Source organism: Alligator sinensis, unplaced genomic scaffold (assembly GCF_000455745.1).
Source record: "Alligator sinensis unplaced genomic scaffold, ASM45574v1 scaffold458_1, whole genome shotgun sequence".
Classification (NCBI taxonomy): domain Eukaryota; kingdom Metazoa; phylum Chordata; order Crocodylia; family Alligatoridae; genus Alligator; species Alligator sinensis.
In genome coordinates this window covers 370,663-393,638 of record NW_005841944.1, presented here as the reverse complement: position 1 = coordinate 393,638, position 22,976 = coordinate 370,663, and the positions used below count along the sequence as shown (strand labels likewise).

The 22,976-nt window shown below is 41.1% G+C and overlaps 1 protein-coding gene across 12 annotated transcripts in view; it reads right to left on the bottom strand.

Annotated features, from left to right (window-relative positions):
- Window positions 1–22,976, bottom strand: part of TJP1 (tight junction protein 1) — a 346,374-nt gene that overhangs the window by 58,046 nt on the left and 265,352 nt on the right. For 11 of the 12 annotated variants that reach the window (XM_025199469.1, XM_025199470.1, XM_025199472.1 and 8 more), the window contains 6 exons: window positions 15,210–15,334; window positions 14,920–15,022; window positions 10,329–10,608; window positions 8,942–9,045; window positions 7,388–7,556; window positions 6,885–7,029 (listed from right to left, as the gene is read on the bottom strand). In XM_025199469.1, the coding sequence (XP_025055254.1) occupies window positions 6,885–7,029; window positions 7,388–7,556; window positions 8,942–9,045; window positions 10,329–10,608; window positions 14,920–15,022; window positions 15,210–15,334 (926 nt within the window). Of the gene's footprint in view, window positions 1–6,884; window positions 7,030–7,387; window positions 7,557–8,941; window positions 9,046–10,328; window positions 10,643–14,919; window positions 15,023–15,209; window positions 15,335–22,976 lie in introns of those variants that run through there. The other variant, XM_025199481.1, reaches the window with a different exon arrangement.

Here is a 22,976-nt window from a genome sequence, read left to right as displayed (position 1 = left end):
TAGGTGATCACTGACCCCCAGATGGCTACCGATCTGTAGGTCCCCTACCATGTCATCCCCCGTTGCCAATACCAGATCCAGTATGGCATTCCCCCTAGTGGGACCATGTACCTCCTGTGTCAGGTGGAGGTCCTGTACACAGGTTAGAAACCTGTGTGAGCGGTGGGACTTTGCCGTCTGTGACTCCCAGCAGATGTCCGGGTAGTTTAGGTCCCCCATGACTACCGCCTCTTTAGCTTTTATGGTCTCCAAGAGCTGCCTCAGGAGCCCCGAATCTAGTTCTTCCCCTTGATGTGGGGGTCTGTAGCAGACCCCTACCACCAAATCCCTTTCTCCTTGCCCCCCATGTAGCCACACTGGTTGTGTTCCTCAACTAGCTAGGCTTCTACAATCAGACTGAACCAAACCATTGAAGTAACAAGGAGAGGGCAAATGCAGAAGTGTAAGAAAGAAACATTGGTTTTCATAGACATCAGGGCTGGAAGGGACCTCGGAAGATCAGAGTCCAGCCCCCCGCCCAAAGGGCAGGAAGTCAGCTGGGGTCATAGGATCCCAGCAAGGGATCCTTAATTGCATTAAACCTGCAAGCACTCTTGGGAGTAGACCCAAGGAGGTCAATGTCACCACAAAAACACTGTTCAAGCAAGTATTTTCAGCCCACTGGTTATGGACATTTACTTCCAAATATTTATTTGGCCTTGTAAACATAAATTACTTCACTGTTTTAAAGGGTCTCTGCAGTTAGATGATTCTATTCATTTTTTCCACATACCAAGCTAGTAAATTTCATGACAATCTTTACACTGCTGAAGAAACACTCCCTCAAATAACTCTGAGTTCATTCTTCAGTAGAAGAAGGATAGAAAATGTGTAACAATTCCCACATTCCTACCTAGATACTTGGCATATCATTACTGATATGTCAATTAAGAAGTCTGTATGAAAACAGAACAGCTTAGCAGTACATCAAAATAAAGGAACTAAAACTTGACTAGGAAAAAGATCACTGAAGCAAAAATATAATTAGACTAAAAGAAAAAAAAATACATAATAGCACTAACATTTGGATTTTTCTAGTTATACAGTGAGCACACAATAAATTTCACCCTGCAAGAAGCTACATGAAATGATTTGATGCTGTCATTGTTTCCAGGGGACAGAAACTTGTTAAAAATTACAGCTGTATTTCCCATGAGTCATCAAAGGTGCTATTTCACTGTGCATGTGTTCTGACAATATTGCTTTTACTTCTAAACATCTGTGCTGTGTCAGGGACTTTTTTACGATGCTTAACACTGCAACGTTTTTAGATAACCTTCAGACTCAAAATATAAAAGTAAGCTTCAAGTTATTTCTATCAATGGTGGTTCTATTTCTTTAAAAAAAATGAATCCATCAACAGACTAAATAAAAAAAAAAAAACTGTGATATGTAACAAGAAAATGTTTTGTGTTTTCACATAAACCCTTCAAGTCGGATCAACATTTAGGCCCTGTCCACTGCAGTGCTTTTAGCATCTTTTAAAATATCCCAGATCATAAGATGACAGTATAAAACCAAAGACAGGCATTTTCTTAAGTGTCCTAAACACAGAGTTTGGCTTTATCCCAACATGCATGACATTCTAGTTTTTCAATAGGGTGTTTTAGATTAAAAAAGAATAGTCTTGTGAACTTTACTGAACATGCAGCTGACTTTTAGAATGAAAACTGTTCAGTCTTAGTACAACTTCTTCCTTAAATGAAGTACAATGCTGCCATCTACACCAGTTCCAATGCCTTTCTTGTTGAAGCAAATCCAGTCACAAAAGATGGAAAACAGATATACTTGTTGCACACCAATTCAAAGATGTGCTCATATTCAAAGGGCGTGTAACATTAAGTTAAGGCCCTAAGAGAGAGTTCTTCTACATTAATCTCAACGAATGTGCAATATGCTGCAGGACGAGGGCTGTGCAAAGCTTTGGGTGCTGATTCAATGCAGAGGACATTCGGCCCGATTCAGTGGCCGAATCTCTGAATCCAAATCAGAAGACTAATAAAAAGGTCCGAATCGATCGGAAGCCTCTGAATTAATTCAGAAAAAATTTGGAGAAAGATTCGTAGATCCAGGCAGTCTTCACTCGCTGCCACAGGGAGCTGGACCCGGACTCCATGCCAGTAAGGGGGAGGACACACGACATGACAGACCATGAGGGGACCACCGCCAGGCCCCATCCCTTGCCTGCTCCCCCAGCCCCCCTAAGTGCCCCCTGACTCCCACCTGCTCTCCCAGGCCCATCAATGGCTGCCCCGCCCAGCCCCAGCCCACTGGCACTTGGGGGGAGGGGGAGGGAGGAGAAGCCCTGTACTCACTGGCTGAGGCAGCGGCCATCAGGACCTCTGGAGGCTCACTGCAGAGCCCCCTATACAGTGCAGGGAGTGAGGGGCAGCAGGGATCTCCCCCCTACCTGGTAGGATCCACTGTGTGTGGGACTTTTTTTTTTTTTTTTTTTTTTTTATTAAAGGAAGTCAGGACACTGGGCCCAGGCAGCCATTGACAGGGCTGGGAGAGTGGGCAGGGGATGGGGCCTGTTCAATTTGGAGATCTGGATCTCTAATTTAGATCTTTAAATCAGATTCAGCCAAATGCATTTCGGACAGTTTGGGAATCTGAATCCGAACAGAATACTAGAAACTTCCAAGTCTCACACTTGCACAGCAGCATGGTAACAATGTATATGCCTTTAGTCTGGTGAAAAACCTGATACCACATTGACTCCATACTCGGTTTTTAACCTTGTCAAAGATCTTTGGCAAGCTATATTAGCTTTCTGGACTCAAGAAACTACTTTGACATGAACCTTAAGGTGGCCATTTGAAATGCTTCAAGTGTGTTCAGCCTCATGAACACCTGGAAGCTGAAATCTGCCAACTGATATGGAAAATGCAATACACTATCTTCTAAGAATCTGTTTGGTTATAACTTGTTTTCTTTAAACTGATGGTTTGTTCACAGTTAGCTATGGAAATAGAAAAATGATTTACCACCAGCTGAACATCATCTGTGAGTAGACCACCAGCACAGTCATCGGTGTGCAGATGTTCCGACAGTCTGTAAACTTTTTATTGACAACTTTTTTTTTTTTTACACTCATCTATATTTTTACTGACATCTTTTACACAATGTCAATGCAACTCTTCTGCCAGGCCCTGGATGGCAGTAACAAGGGTGGAGGGACTGCAGATAATAAGTTGAAAACCTATTTTTTGATTGGAAGCTGTCATCTGGGCATCACTGATGACAGCATATGAAATACCTTCAGGTATGGATCTTCAAAAGTATTTATGATCCCCCCTCCCTGTTTCCAGCCTGTAACTTTACCTAAGCAGGCCCTGCTACTACTCTGGGGACTCCCACTGCTTCTCCTGGCAGGTTGCTGGTATGCAACTCCCTAAAAGAGCAAATACAGGTGCCGCTTGTTTGCAGGACTGATGGGGGCAGAGGTGCTGACCAGGGAAGGAATGAGCATTTATCTCCTTGCTGCTACACCCTTAAAAGGATCTTAGGGCATCCCAACACGCCACGGTACCCCAGTTAAACACTTGACTATAGTCTTCACTTTGAACCTTATCTTCCAAAGGAAGATATTCCAGGAACTAGGTTGATTCTCTGCCTTCTCTACAAGATTCAAGTACTAAGTAGAGCATATTGTATACACTTCATGATAGGTGTTGGGTTTTTTTGGTCCCATTCATGTAATTCTCCTGGTTTGGTCAACAGGAGAAGCCTGAAGTCTTGCTGCAGCAGCCATCAATTCCATAACAAAGGCTGACTACATCCAGGACCCATTTGTATCGATCCAATTGTTTGCAAATTCCTGCAGCATCGCCCTTGAAGAACTGTGTCTACATGGATAAGTCAGGTTACTTGAAGGAGGCTAAGCAAATTCCTGTGGAATCTCCTTTACCTTCATCCTGTTCTATTATTTCTGCTTCACATCTCTCTTGGGACATTAAGCTACACAGGTGCTCAAAGGAACCCTATGATCTGTAAATAAGACCTGGGTTCCTTCTTTGAGCTCTTAGGTGTTGCCTAGGTTTTCAGCAATTTTTTGACAGGCTCATTAAGAAGCTTTTATCCCACATACTTATGTTACTAGTTTTGCTTCTGAATCAACTTTGTATGGCTTTAGCTACAGCTTATGCTATAAGGCAGAGTTTTATCTCACTGCCCCTTCATCGAGTCTAAGCAACTTCCCCTATGAAAACCTGCTGCTAATGAAGTCCCATGGCTCTGAGCCTATAAGATCTTCTAATCTTGACAGGAACAGGTCCAGCAGGAAGTCAGTCTATGCCAAAATGGCTCTTGCACATGAAACAGATGCGCTGGATGCATTCAGACCCAAGACAACTTCAAAAGTTCCTTCTCAGGAAAGGCTGAATTCTTCTGGGAATCTGGTCACCAAAAAGGAAGTCACAAACTACCCTCACAGCTTTGTCCTTAAGCCATGAAACTGATGCACCCTTTTAGTAAGATAAACAATTTAAAATTTTGCCTTATGGATATAATAGTATTCTTTGACTAGGCTCTTGGCTTTTGATGGGTTTTACCCCAAAACATTATCTACATTCTCAGAGGTTTCAAGATTAACATTAAGTATTTGCAAGAGGCCTCATTCCTTTTTCTGACCACTTTATCAGATGCCTCCTAAATTAATTGCTGCCGGGATCTGCAGACAGAGTATTCCAGTTACATGCTTTACGAGATCCTTAGGGCTTCTCTGGCTGATAACTAATGCCATTAATGGTATTAGTGGAATTCCATCATGTAGTTAAATAGCGTGTAACATTTGAAAAAAAAAAAAATTTTTTTTTTAAATATCAGATTGATTTAAAATTTACTCTTTAAGGGCTCTGACAAAGTCTGAGAGCTGACCTTCCCTCCAGCCTTTTTCTTGTTCTTTTGTAACTCTTATTTTTGAAGGATCTGTATCACTGGAACTTGAGGAAAAGGATCTAGCATAGTTTGTACCCCTTCTGCACCTTCATGTCTATCTGGGCTGCAGTGACTGGCTTCATTCAGGAATGCACTGATGATCAGATAAATTCAGGAGTTTGATCAAAGAGACACTTTTCTTCCTTAAAAATAAGGAAATACAGCCCATACAAGGAAGCCTGTCTCAGGTACTGAAAAGTAAGGGATCCTTAGATTTTTTTAGCTTTCTTTTGTAGCTATCTAGTCTCTGGAGGCAAATCTTATACACTATTTAACTACATGATGGAATTCCACTAATACCATTAATGGCATTAGTTATCAGCCAGAGAAGCCCTAAGGATCTCGTAAGGCATGTAACTGGAATACTCTGCCTGCAGATCCCGGCAGCAATTTGAGGCAGAATACAAATGGGGATGAAGAAGCAGATCCACAGTCAAAGTTCTGAACAAAGACACCCAATAAAACCTTCCCTAAGAAAATGAAAAGGAAAGTGTACTTTTGCTGTATCTATGGATAAGTAAGCTCCTTTAAACTATAAGTTTGAAAGATCTCCAGTAACCAGAACATACCAAGTAAACTTACAAATTATAACATTTTCTGTATATTTTCTCATCCTCTAAATAACTAACTACCAACACAAAGGTTCAGATATCCGACTCCAGTTCAAGAACTAGTGACAAATAGTGCAAGGAATGAGCTGCCCTGCTTCTTTTAGGTGTTTTTTCCAAATACTACAAGACATTTAAAACTTCAGGGATAGGTTTTTTTTAACAGAAGTTTTGTTTTGTATACTCTGGAAAGGTACTGACATTTAATAAAAATGATCTGTATATACTACTTTATGGAAGCAACTTACTAAAACTTGTTGTCAGGGAGGCTCAAATTAATAAAATATTTTGAACTGGCCCATGGAAGCTACTGTTCATATTTAAAAGTCACAATGAAGTAGCAGCATATTGCTTATACAGTATTTTTTTTTTTTTTTAACTGTAATATCCTACTCTGCAATAATCTTGAACAGTCCAAGAAATGCTTCAAAACCACTTTTGGAATCCTTGCTTGATCAGTGGTCCACAACTACTCAATTGTCTTAATCTCTTCACGCAATGCTTTTAAGAGTCTAGAAATTCAATAAGTTAAATTCTTATTTCTAACAAATTAAAATGACGGTGCATACCTCTGGCAAACGGGAAAATCGATAGATTTATGTTTCTCTGGGTCTGCATTCGAGAAACAGAAAAAGTCTAAAGCATTTGCACTGACATGGATATGGAAGCTGCTCATTGGGCTCCACCTCAACCTAGCATCACTATCATCATCCTACTACGATGAACTAACATTTTATTTAAATTGTCAGTCAAACTACTCTCACTGAATGGTAAAGCATGTTCCACTAAAATGCAACATTTCTCAAAGCATGTCAGAAGCATGTAATCTTTTCCAAAGCCTAAATAAAACAAAACAGCTAAACAAAACATTGTAGCAACGTTAATAAGAATTCAATGGGACTCTTAGCATTATTCAACCTGAGTAAATTTATCACCAAAAATGTCCTAACTTTCTGAAACTAATATCAATTTGTACACTTCAGTAGTCTCTCTCACTAATATCAAAACCAAATAAGCCACACAAAATTAACACCACTGAATTTTGACAATTTCCTTCTACAACAGTGTGAAACCACTGTCAAACCACAAAGCTGAGGTTAAGGTCCAAATTTCCCAGATGGTAAAGGACATTTGGACCCTGACTGCTGTTGCAAGTCCATTGCTAGGCATGCCAAGTACTTCGTTATAGTACTATTTCCACAACTCTGTCACATTTAGGGTTCTGTATAAATCCAAAACAAGCCTAATACTTAAGGTAATTTTAATAGTTGATTTAAAATAATACAATGCTGCCATCACCTGCCGTTGCTGGGTTGCTGTGGAGAATGTCTGGAATGGTCTGAAGGCTCTGACCTCTGGTCAGGAGATCGTGAACGACTGCGGCGGGGCCTGTCATGTGATCGATTGGAATGATCGGATGCCAGCGACTGAATTTCTGAAATGTCTGTTAAATAAAAGTTGTTTTTTCATGAAATGATTGCAAGAAAAATGATGATGCTGCCTGTCCAAAATGGAAATAAGCTTTGCAAAGAATTCATATGAAGCATGTTAGAACTTTTGTATTTATTTCAAAACACATCACCTAGAGTTCGCATGCTCTTTCTTGCCAGGTTTTTTTTAGTCTTTTTCCATATCCTTACAGTATGAATTCCAATAGTGTTTGCACATATTTATCAACTTATTCCATCTTATTCTTTTCTGCCTTCCCATCCCACGACCTCCCTCCCACAAGGATTCCACATCCTCATGATATAGAGAATGAACAATACATTTTTCCCTTTGATAACAAAGTCTTTACTCACCATCTCTTTCTGAAGCATTAGCAGAGTGAATGCTGTCAGAAAGATCAGGGACATTCAAGAGCGTTGCTCGCTCATCGCGTTGAACCACCATTTTCAACTTGCCTTTTGACCTTTCTATTAGTGTCTTTGCATCTGCCAAAGACATATTTTCTGTGACTGTGCCATTTATCTGCAACAGAGTAAAAAGTCTACAGATAGGAACTGAAGGAAAAACCAACAGAACTCTATGAAATACTACTGGTAAAAAAAGTCCCCTCATTTGTAACTCAGACTTTGACACAGTAATAGCCTATTAAATAAATAACATTCTGCATGTCAAATAACATTTTTGATTAGAAAACAGAAGCAAGCAACTAAAAGGAGTTCAAGTTTAAAAAGGCAGACTACCTGAAAAAAAGCTAAAGAGTTTTTGCAGTATTTTAATCTGCTGAACTGATGCCTAGAGAGTTATTCCTGATCTAGCAGCAATTCTTAAATATCCAAGTCCTCATTTTGCCACCACTTCCTTCGTAATGCCGGCTCCCAACAGAATTATCCAATTCAATTTCCTGTCATCTATCTAAAAAAAATTAAGCCCCAAGAGAATATCTTAAGAGCCAGATTTCAGCCTGATAGGATTCTAATATGTCCAATATTATTTAATAATGCAAACTGAATAAACTCAAGTATCATACTGAGTATATTATACAATATAAAAAATATTAATGGAAGACTATCTGTGAACAGCATAAATAGTACAAAAAAGCTGAAGTTCACCTTTTTAAATAAAGTCATCTTGCCATTTAAATACTTAAGAAAACCACAGTATTTACTTTTACATGCATTGAAATCAACGTCAAGTGGAGACTTTGCATGCGTGTTAAATGCACTAATGGTTAAAGACTTGTAGCAATGACCTCAGGTGAAACCTGTTAAAGAGGAATTCAAACCCCTTGCTAATTTGGTTTATATTAAATTAAATACAGGTTTCCCTTACCAACCACAGTTTTGCCTATCACAGTTTTGAGTATCCACACTTAATATTCTGTATACAATTTTGGCTACCACAGTATACAGTTTTGAGTAACCAGGGTTTTCCGGGGCTGCGCATCAGCCTGCCACCTGCCATTTTTCCCATAAGTCTTTTTGTCTTACCAACCACGAAAACTTTCAGAAACCTAACCCCAGCGGTTGGTGAAGGAAGCCTGTATGTCCCAAGGCAACTAGTTGTGATGATACTAATGGATGATTTAGTGTCAGAATTGCTGATCTAAATGCAAATCCTGAAAAGGGTTTTCCTCAGTGGTCACACTGGGACTACTCATAAGTATATGCTAATCACTTAAATAAAGGGTGCAGAATTAGACATTTTGCTATGAAGCAGACTCAGTGATTTTCTGGTTGAGGAAATGGACTTGAATTTATCATCTTTTTACCTTCTCTCAAAAACCAGGATGGGAAAAATAGTGTCTGACATTTCTTCTGTTGACAGTATCATACAGTTCTGAGACTCCTGCTTTTCTAATCAATGCATTTTTCCCCCCTTTACCAAGCAAAATTACCCGTTTTCAGTACCTTCAATACAACATCTCCTTCCTGAATGTTGCCATCTCTTGCTGCCAAGCTATCTTGTGATATTTCCTTCACAAATATATGACTGGCCAAGCGCAAACCATACTCTATTTGGAATTAAAAAAAAAAAAATATATATATATATATATATATATATATCTCAATAAATCACAACTTTAAAAAGGGATGAGTGTTGGTGTAACACTGCTTTCCAGACTTACAATCAAGATAGAAACTTAGAGAAGACCCAGGTGTTTCCAATATGTTAAGAACTATGATACTGAAGTGATATGGTTCGCAAGGGTATTCTAACATTGCCCAGTTATGAAAAGTCCTGTACTCCGAGTACCTTTGATAAATAACATCCAGCTATGTGTCAGTAACCATGGTATGCCAGTCTCTTGCTCTGTTCTTGTGTTGGCTGGCAGCCAATGGCTGCCAGTGTAGAGATTTACACAAGGGCTATGTGTAAATTACTCAATGTTTCTGTGACTACAGGGCCCAGTTGGAGGAAGAATTTATTTAACTCCAAACAAACTGTTTAACAGCATACTAGTACCAAATCTGTTCCAGCTGAAGAAGACCCCTGAGCGTTTATAGAAAGAGATTAAAGATACAAAACTTTATAATAAAAGCAAGGCTGAAAGACTGTTAGAGGGGTTTTTTGTTTTTGTTCTTTTTTAATATACAAAAGCTTTTCCCTCTCTTCCTTTCTTCTTCATTCTGAAATCTTCCTCTTCACATGTTTCTCACCTCAGCACTACCAATCTATATAAGCAGGTATTATAAGATAATTTTGTTTATCTATCCACAATGCTTAAGTTTATCTTTGGAAATACCGTCAAGTCTGAAAACTGGATTCAAGCAAAAAAAGGTGGTACGGTGACTTTTTGTTTATGACCACAGAGCCACTGGGAAATTATATCCTCTTAACTATGCTTTCACATTGTTCTGTAACTTTGAGGAATGGAACTAGCATTAAGAATTAGCAAACCTTTTAAATAATGATAAGTCAAAAACAACGTGGCAATAGCTCCATGCAACCTAAATTCATACTCAACCTGGATATACACAAAATATATATATGTTATGTGGTACAAGTTTGCAAATTTTAAACAATGATTTTTTACTTCGTACAATGTCTTAAATTATTCACTTATATTACAGCATAAAGAAAATAATGTACTGGAAATACAGCAGCAGTTTAATTTTCCAGCCAAATATTTATAAACGTCTGTAAGCAACAGTTAAGTAAGCAAATAATCTAAAAAGGCCTTAATAAAACAAGAGCACATTCAGAAATGCGGCCTTCAAAATTCTAGTATAAAGTATGAAATAGAATATGAATAAAACAACAAAAATATCACCGAGCCTGGCATTATGGACATACCTTCATTTTTCCTGGATTTCACCAAGGTTACTTTGGTAGGTTTTGCAGGCTGACTAGAAGCAATAGATCTTCTATCTGATCTTGGTGATAAACTTCTCTCTCTGCTTGCACTTCGGTCTCTTACCCAGCTCTTCTCATGCTTTCTGTTGGCACCTGGACCACCACGTGCACTTCTTGGATCCTGTATCTCCTCATCAAAGCTATCCTCCTCATTTTCAGATACTGGTTCTGGTTCTGGTCTGGCTACTGGAATCTGAACTTTCTTCATTCTTCGGATAGTCTGTAACCAGTAGCATTAACTGCTCAGTTTCTGGCTAAGTGCAAAATACATCTTAAAAGTGAGCAATAAGCCACACCCTAGACTTCCACTACCACATTGGAAGAAACACATCTGAGACATTTCAAAAGCAAGAGTATGGCTTCATTTATTTCTGGGTTTGGCACACGGGAATGGGAGTGGAGGCAAGGGGCATGCTCAAACGTGATGCTCCCTGGAAGTATAAAGGACACAGTAGGCACACTCTTACAAAGGCATACAAGACTGTAAATAACTTATTTTGTTCTAGTTTATAACTTTTAAAATGCTTTGGAATAGAAAACAAAAGCAAGGAACAGTATAAACCTCCGCAGTACAGAGACAGTAAGAAGGCAGAAGTTATCTTCCCCAATCAGCCCAAAAAAGTAGTCAGGCAGAGTTCTGCCCCAAAACAGACCCATTCAAAACAGTTTTATGTAATCTCCCATACAATTTCAAGAATGGCAACAATCATGCAGAATGCTGTCAGCACCTCCCACTCTTCATCACAAAGTAAGAGACATACTGTTCTGCTAACAGGCAGAGTCCAACAGTAGCTACAAGAGAGATGGGCCAGAGAGAGCTATTCAGGACATTCGACTCTAGGTAAACTGGTGAAGAATTCTGCTGCCCAAAGAAAAATGGACACATGCCAGAGCACAAAACCAGGGGGACTGGGGCTCAGGAGCTACATACAGTATTGTCTCTCTAAAGAAACTACCAAGCTCCAAAAAAAGTTGCAGAAGCCCATAATGGAAGATACCAAATAGTGAACGATACTTAGATAGACAATGTTTCCTAAGTTCAAATATTTGATCATTCTAGCTCTAGTTCCAAAGAAACAGCAGCTTCAGAAGTACATAAGGGGTCCAAGATAACTTCATAACTTTAAATACACAAGCTTTCTGCTTTTAAACTGCAACTGATCCTTATGATCCCTTTGTTAAGGCAACGTTTAATGAAGTGTGGCTAGAAACAAAGTTAAGGCCGAGGCCATTTGGACCGATGCTAAATTGATGCTAAAACTTAGCTAACTGATGCTAAATTGATGCTAAACTGATGCTAAAACCCAATAGATGAGGAGAGAAGAAACCACCAGTCTAGACGAGGGGTGCTCAGCCTAAGGCCTACAGGCCTGAGGCCCTCAATGGGTTTGGAAATCTGACAATGGGATAGCAGTGGCACTGCTTCCGGACTGCCAAATTTCTGGACCCAAGGGGTGCCCCTACCCCTGCACTATGGATCGGGTAATTGATCCCAGAATGCAGGGCAGGGGAAGCATCAGGCTCCAGAGTCCAATCCCAACGTGCAAGGGGCTGGGACAGTATGGCCCTGGGTTCAAGGGGCCAGTGCTGATGTGGGCAGCCAATGCCAGCCCCCATCTCCTCGCCCCTCTCCCCCCCGAGACCTAATACTGATACACCGGGGCAGAGCCAGGCCCCATGGGACCATTTCCACAGGAGAGGGGCAGCACAGGTCCCTGGGGACCAAACCCAGCACACCAGGGCAGGAAGGGGAAGTGCTAGGCCCCAGGGCCTGATTCTGGTGTGTGGAGCTCAATAAGTCCCAAAGACCAGCTTCACCTCACTTTTCTGGCCTATGAGGCAAAAAGGTTTAGACAAAGTGTTGTCAACCAGGGTACCGTGAAACCTTTTCAGGGGTACCACAGAACCAGGTGGAACTATGCATTTATTTCTACAAGATGCTGCAGGGCAGACCAGGAAGCAGCTGGAGCAGAAGCCTAGCAGTAGCAGGAGCCTTCCCAGTCTCACCTCCACACCCTCTCCTGGAAACAAAGGTGCAGGGGACAGTTCTGCCTAGCTAGAGCTGGGTGATTAACCACAGCATGAGCCCCAGGCACTGGAATGCAGGCTGGGGGCAATAGTATAGCTATTGAAGGGGCAAGCAGGGCACCAGCCCCAGGCTCTAACTTAGAGAGGGTACCTGCATGACTCTTCCCCTGAACAGTCTTTGCTATAGCAGGGGTACTATGGCAGGCACAGCCCCATGGCCAGCAGTGTATCTGAGGAGGGGAGGGGAGGGGAGGGGAGGGGAGGGGATGGAATGACTACCCTGCCCCAAGTTTCACCTATCCTTGGGGTGGGGAGTGAGCAAAACACTGGAGCAGCCTGGGCAAACCCACACTGCTGTTTGTTCCCTCTGGCAGCAGCCTGAGCCCATGCGGCTACAATAGCAATTGTAGCTGCTACTGCTGCTCTGGTGAGAAGAGTTGAGGTGGGGCTCTCCTTTACTACTCCCCTCCAGTGCTCAGCATAAATCTCCATGTGCACCCCCCCGCTTGATATGCTTCTGCAGCCAGAAGGGGGTGCCAAGGGCCTCTGCTCTGCACAAGCTCCATCTATGTAGAGGCCCTGAGTCCAGCCAGTCAGGATTTCCTACAGCATGTCCTGCCCTCCCTCCTTCCCCCCAACATTTCCTTCAGTTAGTCTATAAAGTTGCATATCTGCCCTGCCTTCTAACCCTTTTATACCCATAGCAAAATTAAATCTTTTACAGCCAAGATCTACATGCAGATCACCAGCACCTGTCAGAGGGTTCACAGAAGGAGGGGGAGAGGCTGACAAGGTGGCTCCACCTCTGGTCTCCACTACAAGCCTGTATCCCCACTAGTCGAGCCTACAATGTGGCTGGCAAGACTCTGCCTGGCCCCTCCACCCCTGTACCCACCTCCCTCTGTGCCCTGGGCATAGAAATAAGTAGTTATGATGCTGGAAAAGTAATTTTCAACTGGGGTGCTGCCAAATTAAGAAAAGTTGTGGAGGGGAACCTCCAGTTAAAAAGGTTGAGAACCCCTGGTCTAGACGGTTAGAGCGCTCTGCTGAACACACTACTTCATTGCCAGTCAGCTGCATTATCTTGTTTGCCACATCAGCACATATTAGTCTTGCCACTGCAGTTAAAACAAAGTAGTAACTGCTAAAAAATAAATATAAGAATGACAACTATTGCTATGTAATGCTGTCTTCTCTTTCTACAGAACTGCAAATCGGAATAATCCCTCTTTATCTAAACACATACACAGAGTCACTTGAACTGCTCAAAACTTCACTAACATATAATCTATTGTATACTCAATATCTTATTGACAGTAATTCTGTTCAGGTTTGGAACCTGCCAATTTTCCAGGGTTGTACTTAAGCAAGCCACAGATGGAAGAGGGTATTGTTGCTGAAAATTTAAAAGTCAGGTTTTATCTTGAGATCAAACATCTATATTAACAGAAACTGATTCTATTTGATCGCTCTACATCAGTAATGCACAAACTATTTAATATTTTCTTCCTCACTTGCTGTTGGTTTCTCTGGATAGTCACACAATACAATTCTCTGGGTAAAGTCAATATGAAACAAAGTCAGTTTAAACAAACCACAGATCTTCCACTGGTTTGCTCTGAAGCACTTCCATACCCATTCCTGCAAAATGCCAGCTTTCCAAACTAAAAGCTTCAGACTGACATGAAGGTTATTTCCGACATCTGCAAACCTAATGGACTGCAAGATTTATAATTTAAAATGTAGAGTACTGAAATTATTGCACCTATGTATGCACAGCTGAAAAGATCGGCACAAAACTGTCAGGACAAAAGTCAGTTTACAAACCCTAAAAAAGCTCACTTCCCAAAATTGAACAATTGCTAGGCACTGTGTTTATTTTCTATTCTATTTTTTCAGTAATATAAATCTGCATAGTTTACAGAAAACTAGATTACTACCTCTTAGTAATGACCAGCTTTGTTGTTTTGCAAGTTAAAAAGCCATCTATACACTCTGAGTAAGTCTGCAAAATTATAGGAATTAAGGTAATTATACCTTACTTCGGCAAATTGTTTGCTACACATAAAATAACTTGTTACGGCCTGAACAGTGAGCAGAGGCCTCTGGCACACTAGTTTTCTGAAAAGCATGATTAACAAAAGTGTGATTGAGGAAGAAAAGAAAAGAAAAGAGAAAAAAAAAAAAAAAAAAAATCAGGATTGGGAGAAGGCTGGGGGACAAATCACCTTCAACCTGGAAGGATTCCTTTATGATGGCAGAAACAAGCATCTGTTAGCCAAAGTCTGGGTGGCCAAATACCGAGGTCTAAATTTACAAAAGTGATTTTGGGAAACCAACAGAACACTCACAGGATTAGCAAAACATAATCCAAAATCCTTTAAACTGGATCACCTGCCAGTGTCGCTGATTAAACTTGAATTATGTGCATGTCATAACCTATAAATCATTGACTGTATAGCTACTTATACCAAATTTAAGCCATAAAAAGATATTTACTTACAATTTTAGCATTTTTTCCACTTTTTCTCAGCTGCTGAACAGCAAACGCATGTTCCACATTATCCATTGAAACACCATTAACCATTGCAACACGGTCATTTTCCCTTTAAATAAATAAATAAATAAAAAGAAAATGTAACGTGTATTAATTTCCTGAAAGAATCCTGAAAAAGCCAGTTCAGTGTAAGATCCGGTGATTTATCAAAGGTAACTGGGAGGTTAATTAGTCACTACTGTCAAACATTCATGATTTAAATCTAAATGTAGCTCTAGTTCTATTTTATTACTTACTGTAGTAATCCTTCTGCTGGACCTCCTTTCAGTACATCAGAAATAACTATTGATGTTTCACCACTCTGAAAATGCGGATTATCTCTTCCTCCAGATATTGCAATACCAAATCCAAATCCTGGAGCCTAGAACAGAAAAGACACAAGTTTGGTCCACCATGACTTCCTAATATTCACAAAGAAATTTGTGGCTTTGTCAAAAACTTAGACGAACATTATAATTTATTTATAGTAGTATATGTAAATTATTAAGAGCATCATTACTCTTCCTATAAGGATCCAAAAACATATTAAGTCTTGTATCTCTGAGAAATGTAAAGGGATGTCCCAATGGGGAATATCTCATCAATCCATGAAATGAAATTCCCTTTGCAGAAGGAGTAAATATAATAAACCAGGAGTGAGGGGCATTCCTACACAGCTAAGAATAAGACACAAACAGAAAAATTATACTACTGATCACAAGGGGAAAAATTTAATTGTTTAGCCACAGTTGAAATTTGTGCAGAAGAGTAAGGTTCAAGGCAATATTCTTAGAAAGTGGGCTTCAACTTTGTTACAACTAGTAACACCCTTAATTCATGCCTTATCTTAAAAACTTCATCTCCATGTACAGTAGTTCCAACACTATGCTGAAATATTAGTTCAGTCCATCACTTCCTGAAGTGCTCAAGTGTTCCTTCAAATTTTCACACTGCAGTACTACCTACCCTGACTCTGTTTAGTTCAAGAGCTGACAAGACTGCAGGCAAGGTAGCAGGACTGCAGGGTCATTTCTAAGTAATAACATTTCAAGGTATGATATGGCAATTATTATTTTAATTTCTAATCCACCTAGAAGCAGTAATAGGCCTCCGCAAGGCCTCTTTATCTGCCCACTGGATAGCCTGGTGGGCCACCAAAGAATTTCTGGACTGGATTCAAGGATTACTTGATAAAACTGTAGGTCTATGATGCAGGAAACATACTTCAGGACTGCAGTAGCCACTTGTGACTTAAAAATAAATGGTCTATGAAATCATGAACAGACACTAGGGTAATCTGGTTCAAGTAGTAAAATTCAGAGGCAGTTTCTCACCTTTTTCACACTGTTTTTTACAGTACTGCAGATTTATTAATTTCAGTAACGTTTGTTCCTTTACATTTACCTTACATGAAAATAAGCAGAACTGGGTTCATGCTAAAAAAGGAAAAACCCAGAAGATGAGTTTAAATTGTGGAGAATGAACATATAATCTTGTTCTCTCTCCTTATCATCCCATGAACCACAAGGACAGAAAGGATTGTCTTTTCTATTAACTTAATATAGTAAAATCTGTGTTAACCAGCATTTTAGTAACTGGCATGCTCTACTAACTGGAACTTCCAGCCGGCCGGCCGTGGTGGTGAGGGGGCAGGGGAGCTTGCATGCCACCCCCCTCCACCGCACCACATCTGGCCAAAAACCCCTGGTAACCAGCATTTTTAGATTACTGGCACCCGCTATTCCTCACTCACATAACAGAGCTTTTACTGTAGCCCTTTACACATGTGAAAAATATTCCATCCTCTTCAAGTGCCTCCATTGATGTTATAGGTTACAATTCAAGTTGCATGGGTACATTGAAAGTTATATTACAACTAAACATTTTGATTTTTCCAAACCTATGAATGTTATAACTTTAGATACTGGTGCAGCAACTTTGACAAAGAACCCTAAGAGGCAAAAAATAACCTTAATATTTAAGTCTTCTATCAACAGTTTGGGACACTAAAAGGATATAGGATGTGTAGACAATATATGTAGATTAACTACAAGGGCGTATTTGAGATGTATATATTTGAGACCAGGTACTAAAGCAAACGGGAGAAAATGGTGGTATATTTTTCATCACTTGAACTAAGAAATAAATTTAAGAAAATGGAAAAAAAATATTACAAAAACAAATGTAAAGAATGATTGGACCCTGAACCTTCTCAATGAGATTAAAGAGTGTTCTGAATTAATTTTATGAGCATAGAATTTTAGCCCCCTTCTCAAAAAACAAACAAACTCCACACTTTTACTCATAGATGTAAAAATTTTAAGATTGCTCAGGAGACAGATAGGGCAGCAGATAGGGCAGGAAATAGAAAGCAGAGCAGCAGATCAAGCCGAGAGCAGAAAACAGAGCAGCAACTTGGGCAGAGGAAGGAGATCAGTGACACTTGGGGATGGGGTGCAGAAATAATTTATGGCATGCCTGCCGGAGTAAAAATGGCCACTGCAAGAGAAGAATAACCTGGGCACAACGGGCGCCTAGGATGGGGAGGGAGGAGGTAGTGTTTTAATTAGAGTGACTCTGAGAGATGCTCTAATTAAAGTGTCCGCAGTGCCATGTGTATTCAACATCCATCTCACAATTCAAAATGGCAGGAAGCACTTTAAAATTCGTTCAATGAGCTTTAGTTAAAAGTGCCCCCACCACCATTTTGAAACATCAGGACACTGAATACATGTGATGCAGAGGCTGCTGGAGTATGCTAATTAGCATGCTCCAGCAGACTTGATTAACTGAGTCCTCCAACGCATGCTAATTAGCATGCGTCAGAGAAGAGGTCTATCATGTGTATACGTGCCAAACTAGTGTTAAATCACTTCCAGGACAGTTTCTCCTTGGGGAGCAAATATCTGCACATGGTAACAGGCTGACTGTGGGCCATCTAGGTTAGCCAATCAGGGCTGCCCTATGAACTGTTGTCATTTGTTGCCAGGCAGACTAAGAGAGCCTGTAGTGCATACTGAGATGTGTGCACTGCACTCCCCCTCCACCACCACCCAGCTACATAGTCAGCACTGCAAGCTCTCTACTCTTCAATGCCTCAGCATTCAAATGTCTGTACACATGGCTCTGGGTAAGTTTTTCTACCACAAGAACAAATCTGGGAGAATTCTCCCAGGTTATTTGAATATGTATACTCAGCCTAATTTAGAAGCATAAACTCATTTATTACCAGCAGCACGTGAATAAAAAGCAGCCACCTCCCGCTTTTTAAGTCATCTTAAGTCATTTAAATATTTTTAGTTCAATCTTTAAGTGCTAGTAAGCCTTCAAACACTGAAGATTTGCATATTCAAATCTTGACTACATACTTCTACTTTATTAATGAAGTATCACCCAATGATCTTATCCAGTAGTGCTCAACCTTTCAGCCTCACAGGCCAGGTAAATGATGCTGATTCTGTCCACAGGCCAAATGCCTTTAGAAGGCTGGCACATGGGGCTGGGTCCTGCACTGCCCAAATCAGACCCTGCAACCCCCAGTCCAGTGTGCCCTCTCTCCTGCACAGGGTCCCACATTCCAGCCCATTGGACTCCCCACAGGTCCAGAAGTTTGGCAGCAAGGGAGAGGCAGTTAACACTGCCACAGCTCCCCGCTGCCAAATTTCCAGACCCTTGGGGAACCCAGTAGGCCAAACAACAGAGCTCCATCCAGGGGTTGAACACCCCTGATTGTTACACCTCAGCTCTGTGTTCTTGGGCAACCCTGGCACAGGATGCAGTCTGTCTGACTCACAAAGGACTCACCCCCCTCCCCTCCTCTACCTAAACGAAACTGATTAAGATGCAGTGAGAGACGCACCTAAGACCCTCACCAGATAAGGGTGACGAGTGAATCAACTGCCCTAGGTCTCATTTACATGAGAGATGGAAAACAGAAAGCCTGAAGCAGAGACTGCAGTGAATTCTGGGACCAGAGAAGCAGGAGAGCGCTGCATGATGGGGAATCTGTGCTTCCAATGTTAATCAACCCATGTTCACACACACCCAGCTCAGCATTTATCAGACCAGTTCTAATCTGGATTTACTAAGGACTTTTCCCCCCCAGACACACACACACAGCTCTAAGTTTAATAGGCATCTCGGGCCGTACATTCCCCGGTCCCACTATGGGAGGCCTATTTAAACTTGATTGACTAAAACTCGGTTGCCGGGTTAGGGAATGCTGAGGCAAGAGACCGAGTCAGAGGGGGTATGGGCAACATTTGAACAATGGTTAAGGGTTCATCACAGCATCCAGCCTGCTGGAGCCCTAATCCCAGGTGTTGTCATATCTTTCCCGAGACGACTGGTGGGAGTCCTCTCCACAAAAGGTTATGAGCACCCCAATAATTGTTTTAAGTCTGTTAAAAGACTATAGTAAGATCTGGAAAAGTCATGCTAAGCTGAGGCTTGTGCACAACAAGTAAAAATCCAAAATCCTGATGCTGCAAGCTATCTATTGTTCCTGAAGAAACCATGAGATATCCCATCAGTATATCTGCCACCCATAGGAATTTCAAGCTGGCTCCCAAGTATTTGGGTTACTCCCTAATCTTAAGTGTTTCCTGATTATCAATCAGTTTCCTGAGATGGTCCAAACCAGATAACCCCTTGTCAATAGAAAAGACAATGATTTACACTACTGAGGGTGCTTCGAAGCAGCTGAACTGAGGGTATAAAAATCTGTAAGTGTGTGTGCTGCTAGAAGAGGAAAAGGAAGGAAAAGAAGTAGAAGCAGGAGGAAAGAAGGAGAAGAAGAAAACCCCTGTGCTGACACCATCCCCTGTCGTTCTTGGGACGCTGGAAGAACAGATCATCTCTCTCTTCAAGGATTGTGCTACGGACTGTGCCTGTCAGCTTTGCAGCCTGAGTACCGTGGACTAGGTGAGATCCCAGCGTTCTCTGTCTTCTTTCTAGGCATAAACTTCTGAACCTGAACTGTATCAGTTAAGCTTGAGCTAAGTTTCCCCAAATACTTAGTGAAACCAGGGTAGTATTGTCATTGTTGGTGTTTGTTTTTCTTTTGCATGTCTATTACTACTAGTACTATTATATATTTCATATGCTTAGCAATAAATAACTTTTATAGTCAAACTGGTAGTAATTGGGTATATTTTTCCTTCTCTGCTTCTCTTTCCTCCCGTGCTCTGCAGCAACGCTTCTTTTACCTATGCTAAAGATCCCTGTGAAGCCCAAATTATTGTGGGGTCTGCTCATCAAGAGGCCAAAGATTGGGACGTGCTGAGTTTGAAACACATAAGGGGATCAGCTTGTACAGGCTGATTGACCCAGTTTGACTCAGACGTGCCCTTATGAACTGAATGCTGGCCCATGAGGGTGTCAGCTGGACACCCAGCCGGATTCAGAGGGATTCTGTTTACCTGTGTGCTTGTGTTTGACTGCATTTTATTGTTGCTCTTATGAACTGATTCTTGGCATATGAGGGTGTCAGCCTGTCCATGCTGATCAGCCCGGCCAGGTCAGGCGTGTCACGTTAATTTGTGTGTGTTTGTGTGTATGACTGATTTGGTGACTGGAGGAACCCAGTCCCATTGAGATTGAGTCCTGCAAGATAGCTCCACTGGGGGTGAGGGCTTGCAAAAGGGAGAAATACAGCTCCGTATAGTAACACAAGCAGCACATTGACAGAATCACCAAGACCCTAGAAACTATCCCTAATAAATGAGCACACCCCAAAGTAATGGGCAGATTTGGTAACATGATCTGGTCAGTTAAACTTGCTTAAAATAGCATTCTGTGCCTTTTAAAATGAATTCAAGGCCAAGCAATATGGTAAAACCAGGATGTATCTTACATCTATCTGACACAGTTTAAAAAAAAAGGTCTTGAACCATTGTACTTACTTGGTTTACAAGGAAGTCAGTATAAACACTAGATTAACTCCACTATATGCATGAAGAAAACATTCAAAATATTAGCAATTGTCATAGTAAGTCAGAAAAAGTGGGTGCTTCCACTTTAGAACAGCTGTTTAAACAGGAACATACAGCATTTGGTCTACAATTAGTGAACTATGAATTTGTCACTTAAAATCTTCTTTGACTTTAAATAGCTCTACTCTGAAAAGCAGTGGCATGTAAAACAGCACTTACTTTCTTCAGCCTGTTTACTGATTACTTTTAAATGACTTAATTTAGTTATAAACCCTGAAAGAGCTGTACCACTAACTGAGCTCTGGGAGGGTAAGAGGAAATCTACTCTAGCTTACACATCAGCAACTGAATTGTTAACCAAATCCCACTGTGGAATGGTTATTATTGGTGATGCCTGGGCCAGAAATAATCCAGCTGACTTGGCAAGGGTGGCAGCCAGAAAAAGCAAACATTTTATTTGTAAACTGAGCAGATTTGATTTGGAGGTCACCAAGGAGCAAACAGAGAACCCTATAATGCCACTACTGAAATAGTATCTAAGAAGAGAATTGCACTTCAGTACAATTGAGGTCTTCTTAATTATTAAGGCAAGTACCTATACAGCACACACGTTCTGTACAAAGAAAGCTCCTAGTTCTACAGTTAAATTGAAGCAAGGTTGGTGTATCCATGGAGCCTCACTGAAGCTCTCTTGAGGTCTACCTGGGGCAATTTTAGGGAAGTATTTTAACCTCTACACCATGGTGAAGCAAGTATCACTCTAGTAAAAAAAAAAAAAAAAAAAAAAAAAAAAGAAAAGCAGTAGAGACAAAGGACTTCCCAAAAGAAACTAAATATTTAAAAGGTGGGAGGGTAGGGGTAAAGGTCAGTAATCACCAGGATGCAGCCTGGAAACTTCTCCTACCCCCCAAAAACCCCCAAACAATAAGTTTCAGAAAGGGAGATACAATTGTTTTTATAATTCTAGGCTTGCCATCAGCATTCTCACTACAAGTCTATTTACTAACAGGACATGGAAGTAAGCCTCAAGCACGGACAACAAATGTATTCAAGGGGATTCCAACACTTCACTGAACTACATACTTGACTTGGAAATATCTTTTTGCTTTCCTCCTTTCAAAGAGTTGCTTAGTATAGAAGAAGATGTAGCATTTCCTATTACCAATTTTTAATGGTACATGCAAGACCTGGCAATAGGTGATAAGCAGAGATCCTGATTTTGTTTTAAAATTGCAAATGCTCTGATCAAAACCCCCCAAATCCACATTTTTTCCATGATTAAAATGATTATTAAAATAATTAATGTTATGATTATATAAAATATCAATCATTAATCATTTCATGATTAAAATTAATATATTATATATAAGTATCAGTTGAACACAATGTTTTATTGATATATTTACAATTTAAAAGCAATTTAGAAGCATACCAGTGCTTCAATCACTATAATAAAATACATTCTAAATACCTATACATTTTGGCAGATGACTTGGGGGTTTATCATGGAAAAAAAAATCAAAGCTCCCTCTGCCCCCTTCACATACAAGGACATGGGTCCAACTACAGCTGTCGTCCCCCTCCTCCACTACTCTGTGGGGCTGAGCAGCCCTGATATGCTGGTGCCCTGGCCTTGCCATGGCCCCTCACTCCCAACCCACAGCCCTCTACTCCCAGCCCCCAAGTGTGTGAGGAAGAGAGTGGGTGTGTGGGGAAGGCGGGGGTCACAGGCAATGTGGCGGTGGCAGGGAGGGAAGTGGGGTGGCACATGCACCCTGAGATTTCTGTTCCCACAGAAGGGCATAGGGTTGCAAGCCAGGCCAGACCAGCTCCAGAGGAGCTGCCTCGGCAGCCTGGAAGGCAGGACCCAGCATGTGAAGTCGCGCTGCACCGCCATGGTGAGACAGAAATGGCAGCAATGGCAGCGTGGAGTTTTCCCCTCCACTGCTGCTGGGCAGGCAAGGGGCCAATGATGGCCATGGAGGCAGCTCCTGCTTGGAGCTCATCCAGCCCAGCTGCAGCCCCATGCCCTACTGAGAATGGATAAACCTTGGGAGGAACATGCACCCCCGACATGGCCTGTGCCCCTCC